This window comes from Glycine max, chromosome 2, assembly GCF_000004515.6.
Source record: "Glycine max cultivar Williams 82 chromosome 2, Glycine_max_v4.0, whole genome shotgun sequence".
Lineage (NCBI taxonomy): Eukaryota > Viridiplantae > Streptophyta > Magnoliopsida > Fabales > Fabaceae > Glycine > Glycine max.
In genome coordinates this window covers 1,117,492-1,131,064 of record NC_016089.4, presented here as the reverse complement: position 1 = coordinate 1,131,064, position 13,573 = coordinate 1,117,492, and the positions used below count along the sequence as shown (strand labels likewise).

The following is a 13,573-nucleotide window of genomic DNA, read 5'->3' as shown; positions in this document are numbered from 1 at the left end:
AACATCACTTTAACCTCTTAACCTCAGTGAACATCTCAAACACAGCCTCTGTCCAACTATGAGATCATATAATGTCAACAAGGATTTGCACAAATTTACCAAATGTAAACAATCACACCAACCAAAATTACCAGAATGCTAAAATATCAGTTGTGCACACGAATGAACGATAACAATTTTGGTTGAACACAAACTCACGATTCTGATTCAGCAGACACTCCATCATAAACTCATTTTCCGGTAGAAGCATCTTATAATTAAAGTGATTAAAAAAAATACTATTACATCAAACATCAAACATAGTAAACAACCGTGGCCTGGTTGGTTAAAATATCCTTAAAGATATTTTGTGTTAATAAAAAACTCTAAAACTCACATCAGACTTTCCAAAACCATTCACAAAACTAAAATAAAATTGAAAAAAAAAAGTGGCATCTTAATTTTTTTATACATTTTTTTCCTAATTCACGACGGATAAGTCTAACATTTTAGTAAAAAGTCGTGGAATATTCGTGATTTCTTGCTTTATTTATTGGCGGCTGGGGCATCTTCTGAGTTGTCTCCGATTATTCCCTTGCTCATGTTAGCTTGGTAATAACCTGGAAGATTCTCGTGTGATTTATCAAGTGGTCCGAGATGTCGTAATTCGAAGATATTGCCTAAGTGAGGTGTCGTTTTAATTTTAAAAACATGCCACCACTACCAACCACTTTCCATTTCCTAATTGATATTTTCACTTTCCATGGTTGGCGAAATTGACCTGTCAAATTTTTCCTTTGTTGGCTTGCGAAGAAGAATATCGCCCTCGGTGCGTCTGGGTTAACAAATATATGATTAAATATCATACTTATGGCATACTTTAGTTTTAAAGTAAGGCAACGCTTTCATTTTTTTTTTTAACTTTATGTGACAAAAAACATAACAAGGTGAGAATGATTGGGCATCTTCATATCATCAACTCTGTAAAGAGTGTTTCTACAGTGGCTTTGATAATTTAAGGGATTTTGATATTGTTAGTTTTTTAATCAATTTGAATTATATGTCATTTTTTAAAAAATTAATTCTTGGTTATTATTTTTTAAATTAAGAAATATGATTAAAGATAATTTTAGAAATTTGAATACTAAAATATTTTTAGTTATTTTAACATTTTAAAAAAATATAATACCGGAATATTCAGATGAGTACTCTTCTTTGTTCTTTTCTTTAATTTTAAAGATGTTTATATTAAAAAGATTTTAGGATTTAGACTTTAAGCTATCTTCATATTTTTTAATTTTAAAAAATTAAAATTTTAAAAATTTAAAAATAATAGTGAAGGATTAATTTGAAAAAAATAGTTGATAAAAAATGACATATAATTGATTAAAAAAGTAACGCATCAAAACTTTCAAAATTATTGTGGCAGCATGTAAAGTCTCTTTTGTAAATGGACTAAAAGTATTGTGCGTTTAGTTGTCGTGATTAAATATTGGAATATTCATAAAGATGTCAAAATGAATTTACCAAATAATTTATCGAAAAAGGGGATATGCCGGTTCAGATAGGCTAACCCGCATGTATGGGTAAATTGACATCAGGATTTTATTTAGAAATTTATTATCTAATAGGGTCTGTTTTAAAAGTTATTTTTGGGGGATTGGTTTCTACACGCATTTCGTCTTTGCCAGGATTGAAATATCAATAGGATGACATGTGCTACGGATTTCGCCATCCGTACTGGCGAAACAGGAATGTTTCGCTTGCCAAATTGGCGAAACATTGTGAAACAGAAACATTTCACCGTCCAAACTCCAAACTGGCAAAACAATGTGCAGCGTAGGGTCTAGGTTGCAGGCGTAGCATGCAATGGATAGGGGCCAACTTTTGCACCATTGTTCCAGAGCTGAAGAAGAATCTACTCTCTATAGGTATTACGGATGGAAAAGGGGTTCAAATGCAATACTAAAAATGGGGTCATGAAAATTCAGAAAGGCTCTACAATGGTGATGAAGGGTATAAAGAGGGGTAATCTCTATATACTTCAAGGTACAACATATATTGATGATGGTCTAGTAGTTGTTGCATCAAAATTCAATAAGAGCATACCTGACTTAACTCAATTGTGGCACATGAGGCTTGGTCATATGAGTGAAAAACGTATGATGATACTTCAAAAACAACATCTATTGAGAAATCAAAAATTGGATGAACTTAAATTCTGTGAACATTGTATTTTTGGCAAGCAACATAGGATTAAATTTCCTAAAGCAATTCACACCACCAAAGGAACTCTTGATTACATTCATGCTGACTGTTAGGACCTGCAACAGTACCTTCACTAGGTGGTGGAAGGTATTTCTTTTCCATAATTGATGACTACTCAAGAATGACATGGATCTACATCATGAGTCAGAAGAGTCAAGCTTTCAAATGCTTCAAAGAATGGAAGACACTGATTGAAAAACAAACTGAAAGGAAAGTTAAAAGACTTGGGATTGATAATGACCTAGAGTTTTGCTCAACGAAATTTAATAAATTCTGCAAGGATGAAGGAATTGCTAGACAATTTACTGTTAGGAACACTCTTCAACAAAATGAAGTTGTTGAACGAATGAACAAAAAACTTCTAGAAAGAACAAGATGCCTATTATCTAATGTTGGTCTCAATAGAAGTTTTTGGGGAGAAGCTATCAATACAACTTATTTTCTGATCAATAGAACACCCTCTACTCCTATAGGACTTAAAAACTCCTATTGAAATCAGGAATGACAAAACAACAAACTACTCAAACCTAAGAGTATTTGGCTGTAATGCAAATTATCATGTCAATGAAGGAAAGTTGGTACCTAAATCAAGAAAGGGTCTGTTAATGGCTTATGGTGATGGGGTGAAAGGTTATAGGATCTGGTCACCTTTTGAAAGGAAAGTTCTTCTTAGCAGAGATGTAATTTTTGATGAATCACATATGTTTCATCCAAAACTTGAGGTTCCAATTACTAAAACACAGAGTTGTCACTCTCCCCAAGAAGAAAATGTAGAATCTATAACCAAAGACTCATAAAAAGGAAGTCATACAGATACATCTCCCGTGCTTCTTCAAGAAGGTGAGCAATCAGAAGATTCCAGTGTAAATGAGTTTTATCAAAATGTTGAACCTGATTCTACTCAAATCAATCCTGGAATCAGTCAGAGACCTAAGAGGGTCATCAAGCCTCCTCAGAGATATGGTTTTGAAGACATGGCTACCTATGCATTACATGCAGCTAAAGAAATAGATTCAAATGAACCTGCCACCTACAAGGAAGCTATTAATCATCCTGAAGTTGAAAATTGGTTGTTAGCTACGAAAGAGGAAATGGAATCTCTATATAAGAATCAAACTTGGAAACTTGTTGAATTACCTAAAGGAATACATGTGGTAGGTTGCAAGTGGATATTCAAAAGGAAACCTGGTCTTTCAGAAAAGGAACGGATAAGATACAAGGCTAGGTTAGTTGCCAAAGGATTCAGCCAGAAATAAGGAGTAGATTTCAACGAAATCTTTTCACCTATTGTTAGACATACATCCATCAGGGTTTTGCTTGCTATAATGGAAAACCAAGTTTTGGAACTTGAACAACTTGATGTCAAGACTGCTTTTCTCCATGGAAGATTAGAAGAAAATATTCTAATGAAACAACCTGAAGGATTTGAAGTTCAAAGAAAAGAAATGTATGTTTGTCAACTACAGAGGTCATTGTATGGATTAAAACAATCTCCAAGGCAATGGTACATGAGGTTTGACAGCTTTATCACCAGCTAAGGATTCAAGAGAAGTCCCTATGATTGTTGTGTTTATCATAACAAGGTGGAGGATGGATCAATTATCTATCTTTTACTCTATGTAGATGACATGCTTATTACAACTAAAAGCATGTGTGATATACAACTTGAGTGGTGAGTTTTATATGAAAGATCTAGGGTCTGTAAAGAAAATCTTAGGAATGGAAATCTTTAGGTACAAAACTCAGAAAAGGTTATTTTTGTCTCAAAAGGATTACATTCAGAAGATACTTGTGAGGTTTGGAATGGCTAATTCTAAACCTATCAGTACTCCCCTTTTGGAAAGAGAGAAGTTGTATGCTATAATAAATGTTCAAACTCAGGCTGATCAAGACTATATGTCAAAGGTTCCATACTCAAGTGTTGTTGGCAGTCTCATGTATGCCATGGTGTGCACCAAACCTGACCTTGATTATGCTGTTAGCATGGTTAGTAGGTTCTTAAACCAACCTCAGAAGGAACATTGGAAGGCTGTAAAGAGGATTTTCAGATATCTTAAAGGGACTACAAATGTAGGTTTGATCTATGGATCTAACTCGGATTGATGTCTCATTGGCTATTCTAATATTGACTTTGCTGCTAATCTTATCAAGAGAAGGTCCCTAATTAGGTATGCTTACACTCTTGGTGGCTGTTTGGTGAGTTGGAAGACAACACTTCAACATTTTGTTGCCCTCTTAACTACTCAGGCTGAATATATGGCTCTTACTGAAGCAACAAAGGAAGAGATTTGGCTGAGAGGTCTTATAAATGATCTAAGAATTAATCAAGAATATGCTAACATCTACTATGATAGCCTTAGTGTTATATGTTTGGCCAAGGATTCAGGTTCATCATGATAGAACCAAGCATATAGATGTTAAATATCACTTCATCCGGTCAGAAAAAAGAATTAAAGTTCATAAGATCAGTACTTTGCACAATCCTGCTGATATGTTCACAAAGTCAGTTCCAAAGAGCAAGTTTGATCACTATTTAAGCTTGCTCAATGTTGATTGTTGGAGTTAAGTTCAATGTGTATTTGGAGGGTGCAGTTTGTGTTTTATAAGATGTTAGTTCAAGGTGGTGAATTGTTGGGTTATAACTAAAATTCATATGGCAGTTAATTCTGTTATTTTTTTTTCTAATCCTTTCTTATATAAGGAAAGGTTGTTTTGTATTGGATAGTACTTTCCTTTGAATTGCATCAGTAATAAAATCTCTCTACCCCTCTCAGGGATGTAGCCTACACAAGGGTGAACCACGTAAAATTTTGTGTGTTCTTTCTTTTCTTTCTCTCTTTCATTTTACTGCTAATTCTACGTATGACATATTATTCATCTGTTGCTGCTGTTCTTGTTTGCTCTGCGTTACTTTCATAACAGTAACAACTAGTAAAGTCATTGGTTTCACATTTCAGATATGATTTTCTAAAATTAATAATTGTTATTTATAACTTTCTAGAATCTAATTATTCTATTCAGACTAAATTAGTATAAGTATTTTTTTAATCAATAAATATTAATTAATAATTTATTAGTAGGAGTGATTGAATTTATAATATATTTTTTTTAATCATTTAAAGAATCTTATATCTTTAAATTGACAAGAGTTTTAAATGGGGAGAGTGTTATCATATGACAAGTAGGATTAATGTGTTATAGTTTCACATGCATTACGATAAGTTGTGAAAGATAACATTATTATATATAACAATGACAATCACTAGCGATCGAGTAGTGAGAGTCGTCTTATTACACTTTCTTCCTTCGATCTGTCACATTTAGATGGCCTCATGCAACACAAAGCTTGTAAGATCCAAAGGATCAATGTTACTGCTAGCGTGTGGCAAATTGGAAGCAAAAGACCAAGAAAGCACGTCATGCGATTCCCCAGGTATGTCGAGTCCCGTGGCAGCAGAGAACCCTATCCTCACCCACTCGGGAAGAGAAGTCTTCAAATCGACCACATCGGAGAGGATATTGCTGGTTCTCTGTGAAGGGTAGACCAAAGAAGCAACCAAGAGGCTGGTGGAGGCATCATAGGTAATGAGAACCTTGGCTACTTTATTGTTGGCCAAATCCCAAGACGTCGTTTTGATGGATCTGATAGAATTGACGTTAATTCCGATGTGTGGATTTGGTGGATCCCAAGAGTTCCGGAAAGTGTCAAACTCAACAGCGACGACTTGATCACCAGACTCGTTTTCGTTGAAAAGACCAAGATAACCTGCATGTGTTTGTGGCTTAGTGTCAATTGGTGCGAGAAAGAAGGCAAGCCCATCTGCAAGCCTTTTTGTGTCAGGGGCATAGAAGGTGAAGTTGAAGGAAGCGGCGAAGCTGGCAACGCTACCGGTTTCTTTGTCCCAAATGTGGATGGGGGTGGAGTAGAGGGCGCGACCAAGAGACGAGGGTTTTGGGGTGCCGTTTTCGTCAACCTTATTGAGTTGTAACTTTCCCGAGGAGGTCACAATAGCGTCTCCTTGGAGGATCATGTTTGGTTGCTTCGGCACGAACTTGTTCCAGCTGAAAGAAACAGTTTCCGCTGAGTTTGCCTTGCTGGTCAGTAGCACCAGTACCAAGGTTAAGGTTAGGGAGAGAGATACAACCACATTCTGGGTTTTCAACTTTGAAGTAGCCATTGCTTTGCTTCAGCTAAATTGCACTGTGATGCATGGGGAGTCATGCCCCTATTTATACTAGCATTATTGGGTACTTTTCAAAAGTTGTTTATCAAAATTAATATTTCTTTTATAATTTTTAAAGGTTGACAATTTATTATACATCACAATATATAATTAGACGTAAATTTAAAATTTAATGTTGTTAGCATATATATTTTAATTAATTAAATTCAAAAACTAAACAAAAAAGGAAATACGTACGTACTAACAATAATAGAGTGTGTTATCAGCCTTCTTCACTATATACTTACGGTGCTGACTGGTTTAAATCCATCCTCTCTTATGTGTGGTTTGACTAACAAGGGTTAGGTTTTGTGAAAAGGTACCCATATTTAATATCGTATCTCAATGATATACAATTGATCCCAAAAAAGATTACTTATAGGAAAAAAAATAGTTAGTATGCAATTAACCTTTTCAAACATTTCATTTTTACTCTTACAGTCGATATTTGTTAAAAAAACGTTAAAATGCGACGTTATATTAGTAAAATATGATGTTATCACATGTTAACATAATTTTATGTTAATAGTTTTATGTCAACAATGTTTTCTTGATCAAGAGTGACTTAAAAATAAAAATAAAAAGTTAAATTGAAAAAATAGAAGAATACATGGACTAAAAGAAAAAGTGACACATTTATAATCACAAATAAATATATCTGTCTTAAATATAATATATATAAATTTAATTAAAATTTAAAAAATTAATATAAAACGAAATATTTAATAATAAGACAATTTCAATTAATAGACCCTGTGTCTAATTGTATATAGCACTCAGGTCTGCTGCCGCTGCATTCACTTTTCTCAAGAGGATAAGCATTTGTAGCACTCTAGTCTGCTGCTGCTGCTGCATTCACTTTTCTCAAGAGGATAGCATTTGTTCATTGCTGTATTCCACTTTGTGACACGCATACGATGGCATTCGAATCATTCAGGGATGAGACAAGTTTGTTTTGTTGGCCTTTATGTTTTGCCAAAGATCACGTGTTTATCTTCAGTGACAAAAAACAAGATGTATCAGTTCTTAATTTTGTTGGTAAAGGAGCAATTTTTTTTTCCAGCACCGTAATTTGGTAAACGATCAATTTAGGCCACATTATTCGTATCAGTATGTTAGGGTATTTTTTCGTAGGTTACAACACAAATGCTTTGTTCATGTTTGATTTGCAACTTAACTTGTTTTTGATAGTATAAGACTAATTAATAACTTGTGGACATATAGATACAAGACTAATAATTTACTTAGACATGCCATTAGTGTAGACAAAGAAATGCTTTGTTCACCTTTGAATTGCAATTAACTTTGCCTGTTTTTCATACCATTCTTTATCAAACATAGGATTTTGCATTTAAATACCAACCTATTTAATTTGCCCTTGTCACCTATATATACTTATGACATATATTCGTATCTCATTTCCTTCTCTTTTTGCCTTTTGTAGTCTTTATGGATGCATGTATCCGAGTCAAATTAAAGTGGTGTTTATATTTCTATTTTATTTAATTAAATATTGTAATTGACCATAGATTTATGTTACATTTATATATATATATATATATATATATATATATATATATATAAATTTACTTTTATCTAATTTAAATATCTTTCTAAGAATGTGCTGAGATCAATAACGATATAGAAAAACAATATTAAAAAATGGTGTTAATGTCAGTATCATCTTCGAAGGGTTAACTTTTCTAGAAACGATCAATCACTATCATTATTTCTGTTTATCCACCGTTGTTGAAACTCCTTTTTCTACGGGTAAAGGTAATAAGGCTGATAATTTTTAGTTAATTATTTTCTTTATAATGTGTTTTCAAAACAAAACCCTTTTTTGTGACAATATGTATAGGATGCATTAATTATTATTTGAACCCGACAGGCAATTAGGGAATACACGCAATCATTAGTACGTATTTGATTTAAATTAGTGCTGATTTGTCATCAATTCTAAAAACTAACATTTATCAATATTTTTTTTTAAAAAAATAGTCAAATTTTTATATTTTCAAGAATTAAATTTTATATTTTTATCTTTTTGATATTTTGAATGAATTACACGAATAAAACAGCGTCATCGTACGAGTGATTCAGTTTTTGAATTATATATTCTTACTATGAATAAGAATTAATTAATAATAATAATACATGGTGTCTCTGATGTAACAGAAGGTAGAATAATAGATATACATTGAAACGTTGAAATGCATGAGTTCAGTTATCATAGGTGCGGCACTCATCGGTCTCCGGGTTGTCCTTGCAGTAGTTCTCGAGCGGGTCAGATTGCTTCTGCTTCTCCCTGGCGTGGCTCGCCGCCGCGCTCAGCTCCTCCACCTCGTCCCACGCCGCCGCGCACTCTGCGTCGCCGCCAGCTCCCGAGCACGCCTCCTCCGCGCTCTTGATGCTCTCCTCCACCTTCTCCGATATCTTCTCCGGCGTGGCCCAAACGGGCCGGGCCTTCACCAAACCGGGCCACTTTTGAATGGGCCTGAACAGAGCTGGGAAGCTCATGGCCTGGGCCTTTTGTGCTGAGTCTGATTTCATAGCAAGTACTGTGCTAGGGCTTGAAAGACTCACACCACTAGTAGCTATTGTTGCCATTCTTTATTAACTCTTTCAGTATTAGAATAGAGAGGTTTAATTTGTGGGAGGGATATATAAGCAATGCCGGTGAATATTTGTGTACGCATATTACTTATCTTGTCACAACCACTTGACGAGTTTTTTGTTTTTTAGTACTAGAGATATTACATTTTGTTAGAGAACACACACTGTTTTTATAGGTTCATGGAACTTGGGTTTGGTTTCATCGTCCCTTCATATATAAGGAGGTTCTACAATTTTGGAATAATCGTTAAAATCTTGATATTTTCGAGCTCTTAGAATTGAAGTCAGAGGATTGTTTGGAGGCGAAAATATCAGTCGTTCATTGACACGGTCTCGTATTTTAGCCAACCAGATGTTCTCATGTTTGCCGTAAAATATTACACACAAAATAGTTAGAAAACGTACTCTATAATCTATATCTGTTGCGTGTTTGTTTAAAATGTAAACTCTTTTTTTTTTTGGACACTTACAGCAAAAATACGAACCATAATCCCCGAAAATGTCCTAGCAGGAAATCCAAGATTGATTAAAGAACCCAGATACTAAATTACTGTGCCAATAACTTTTGGTGCAAGAGATGATCATCATTTGATTTCATGTCCAATCGGGAGATCTAATCTCAAATCTTCATTAATGATTTCAAGCAGTACTATAAATTACTTGTGTCAACGACTTTTTATTCAGATAATAATCATTGAAATTGTCTTCAGGGATAGAGATAAATAACTTTCAAGTTATTTTTGAGTTGGAAAACTATACTCTAAAGTATTTAAACTAATTAACTTAAAAATTGAGCTTAATTTATTTCTTAAACTAACCGAAATGTCTAATAATCACGTCACTCGTCGACATGGAAGAAAATTCGTCACAAACCTTGTACACTACACACCACCCGTCACGAGAGAGTTTTCATCATGTCGGAAGTTGTTACCTGTGCCGTAACAAGGTAAACTAACCTAACTCAATTAATGACGCTGATGAACACCTTGTCAAAGCTTAAGGAGTAGTAAACTAATTCAGCAATCTCTGACACTTTTAAACATTTTTCTTATGCATAAAATTTCTTTACAGTTACAAAAAATAATGAGTCTCACATTTTATTAAATAACTAATAATTTTATAATTTTTAATAAATTTTTAATCAATAATAACATAAGAGTAACATGTTTAAAAAAGTGTTAGAATGTATTGGATCTTGCTGACCAAGTCATTGCAATTTCTTTTATTAACATTATGTTGAAAATAAACGAAAACTTACAACAAAAACATGTTAATACTTTCTTCAAACTCATATATAAACAAAATGAACTAATTTTATATTAATTAAAAAAATTAATTTACATCATTTAATTTTACTAATCTCAAATAAAAAATAAAAATAATTCCTATAATATCTTTCCTTGGAACTTAATACTATGAATAAAAAAATCTTTAAATAATGAATTGTAACTAAATGAATAATGTTTTAAGGAAACAAATCATTAATTAGAATTAAATTTACTTATATTTAAGTCCAACTTATAAGATAACTTTTTTGTTAATATTTAAATCCAAAGGGAGTAATATATTTTAATAAAAAAACTCATGTTTAATTACTTAACTAAATTTTACATTTATATTTGTCATGGTGATCATTTTCCAATTCCAATAATGGAAGACAGATCTCCTGGCTCATTGGACATTGGTTGTGCAGGGCAGACAAATCTTTTAACAACTTTCAAACACATTCAAAGAAAAAAACGATTAAAATTTGAAAACATTCATAATGCAATAGTGCTCGTTCCTCTTCAGAAATCACATCAAAGACTACAAAATATCTAAGGCTCCAAGAGCCAAGAACTTTTTATGCAATTTTATGTCCTAATCCCTTTGAAGCCTAGTTTTGGTAAAATTTATGTTCTTATTAACGACCGACTCCTTAAAGTTTTGGTAAACTTTATGTTCTCATTAACAACCAACTCATTAAAGTATTTGGTAAAATTTATTAACAAAATTATTATATTCCCAATACAAGCCCTTACACAATACAAGATCCCTTGGGCTGGAAACATGAACAATGCACAAACCCACTCTACGTCGTGTTGAAATTCAACTATATATTAAGAATGGTGATACCAAGGAAGAACATTTGATCACTCAATCATGGAAACTCCAGTACCATGTCAGATTCCAACTCTCATTGAAAGCCTAAGCTGTTAGGTGAAGGCTTTCTGAATAAAATTACATGTCTAATATCACTAGATAACAAAATTGGAACATCGAAATGTTTTCCCAAAAGTAGCTGAACGAACATTGAATTGTTTTCCCGAAAGAAGCTGAACGAACACCACAGCAATTTAGGTAGTAGCTTCTATCTCAATTCCCTAACAGCTAATGCTACACGCCTATTACCTTCCATTTTGCGCAAACAAGATAAACTTGAAGCCATATATTAAAAAGGGCAGCCTAGTGTATGAGGCTCCCACCGAGAGTTGTGATTTGGTGAGGGTCAATAAATATACAGTCTTACTCCAGCAAGGAGAGAGGTTGTTACCAAGATTTAAACCCACAACCTCCAAGTCATAAGGCAACAGAGCCTTACTGTTGCACCAGGGCTCACCCCTTGAAGCCATACATTATACAGAAAAATTTACAGCTTATAGTCCTGCATTGGAATATACCACATATGGGAAGGAATTTATATCCAGGATGAAGTTATGCCTATATACATAATGGCACTATGGTGTTGATATTTAGGGATTAGATGGAAAGGAAAACAGAGAAAACACTGACCTAATACTGTTATTTATACTAATGTTCTATGTTGAGCCAAAGTGCAATCCAACTAGCACAAGCACAACCCAATAACAAAATAAAATATTACATCTAGCAACTTCCAAAAGGAATTGATTTAGCTATTAAAACAAGTGAAAAAATCTGCAGATTAAAAAAAAAACATATACACCTGTGCAACAAGAAGAAAATAAGCCAAGCACAAAATAAAAACATAACTGCATGAAACTTTTCCAAGCCAACATAGTACTCAATCAGTGTAAGAAACTTATTCTTTTCAATCTAATAGTAAGTTGGCTCATTTACAGTTGAAGAGCCAATTGAATATAGCATGGGAAAAAAAGCCTATAAATGGAGAGCATAGGCAACAAAACAAGAACATTTTCACTGTTCCTCTGCAACAACACTGATCTCACCCTTTTCCAGTAAATCGTAGAAGGTCCTGGTTTTCCTCTGTTCATTCCAGTGGTGCATCTTCCACACGCTACCAGCAGCTAAGCCAAGTGTTATTCCAATTATTATCTCCTTAACCACACTCGGACCTTTCAAGGTAGCATGGGCAATCCTTGGACCAGCCATTTAAGACTTTGTCTTTAAGCTTGTCAATTCTACAGAAGTTACAAAACATTGTGTTATAAATATATAACTATTAAACTTGGATACAGTTCAAAACAGGCCAATTAATCTTAACCAATACGATCGTATGTTTTTATTCAAGAGAATGGAGGAAAAACAAAGCAAAGAGAAGTAGAATAGAAGAGACACCAAGACATGTCATTGACTTCTTGGAGCTTTCTCTTTAATCATAAGAGGAACCCAGGAGTCATTGCCCCTCATATATTATATCCCCAAGATAGTTTGGTGCACCATTAAATTTAAAACTGGGGGTGAAAAATTATGGGAATGACCCCTAAATTTTCACTCTTGTTTTATCAGGATGTACCAAACTGTAGCCCACAAAACAAATCACAAATCCTGACAGTTGTATTCTCAACGAAAGCAAACAATTCTCTACAATGACTACATCGACCATTAGAACGAAAAAGAAAGCACTATTTAAACCTAATACACTTGTTCATATACACCAAAGTATCAACTCGGTACAACTTTGTTTGGTTCAGAAACCTTCCTGTGAAATCAATTCACGTGTCACAGAAAATCCCATAAGGCGCAACCCACACAACCCAAACATCGGTATATAAATAATTTCACTAAAAACTAGAAAGAAAAAAAAAATATTTCTATAACTTCTCTCTCACCAGATTCGATCCCGATAAACACCAATACTTTTATCTGATAAAATGTTTCGATGTTTCACAACTAAAATTTCAATCTGAACCGAATTACTGTCTTTTCCCCCAATTTTTTTTTCTTGTAAATATAAAAAAGTCAACAGAATAGACAAGCATATTTTCTCGGAGCTCATCGCAGTGAGTGGGGTAAATGATTACCGTTAAAAAGATGAAGAATCAAAAGATATGAAGCTAGGATTTGAAGATCTATAATAAGAAGAACAGAGAAAGGAGAGAACTCACCAGAGAGAGACGCAGGCGATTGGGGAAGACGGTCGTCGAAGGAGTTCGGGCAAAAGCATTCATCGATGAGGGCATCCTTTAGTATCTACTTCGTGGGCCCTTTAGGCCCAACACGAATTGCGTTTGGGCTCTCACATTTTACCCAAATGTTATTTTTCTTATATATGACTAATTAGGGAA

General features: G+C 33.9%; 3 protein-coding genes across 3 annotated transcripts; all 3 read right to left on the bottom strand.

Annotated features, from left to right (window-relative positions):
* Nucleotides 1-5,434: 5,434 nt before the first annotated feature.
* Nucleotides 5,435-6,452, bottom strand: LE1 (lectin). Its single transcript, NM_001354824.1, has one exon. It carries the CDS (start codon nucleotides 6,423-6,425, stop codon nucleotides 5,568-5,570), a length of 858 nt encoding a protein of 285 aa, NP_001341753.1. The 5' UTR covers nucleotides 6,426-6,452; the 3' UTR covers nucleotides 5,435-5,567.
* Nucleotides 6,453-8,573: 2,121 nt separating this feature from the next.
* On the bottom strand, nucleotides 8,574-9,317 carry LOC100812118 (calvin cycle protein CP12-1, chloroplastic). Its single transcript, XM_003518740.5, has one exon. The coding sequence runs from the start codon at nucleotides 9,078-9,080 to the stop codon at nucleotides 8,694-8,696; it is 387 nt and encodes a 128-aa protein (XP_003518788.1). The 5' UTR covers nucleotides 9,081-9,317; the 3' UTR covers nucleotides 8,574-8,693.
* A 2,732-nt stretch (nucleotides 9,318-12,049) lies between these two features.
* Nucleotides 12,050-13,521, bottom strand: LOC100526898 (cytochrome c oxidase subunit 5C-2). Its single transcript, XM_006574466.4, has 2 exons — nucleotides 13,394-13,521; nucleotides 12,050-12,466 (listed from the first exon to the last, which is right to left on the bottom strand). Exon 2 carries the CDS (start codon nucleotides 12,435-12,437, stop codon nucleotides 12,243-12,245), a length of 195 nt encoding a protein of 64 aa, XP_006574529.1. The 5' UTR covers nucleotides 12,438-12,466; nucleotides 13,394-13,521; the 3' UTR covers nucleotides 12,050-12,242.
* Between the last annotated feature and the right edge of the window lie 52 nt (nucleotides 13,522-13,573).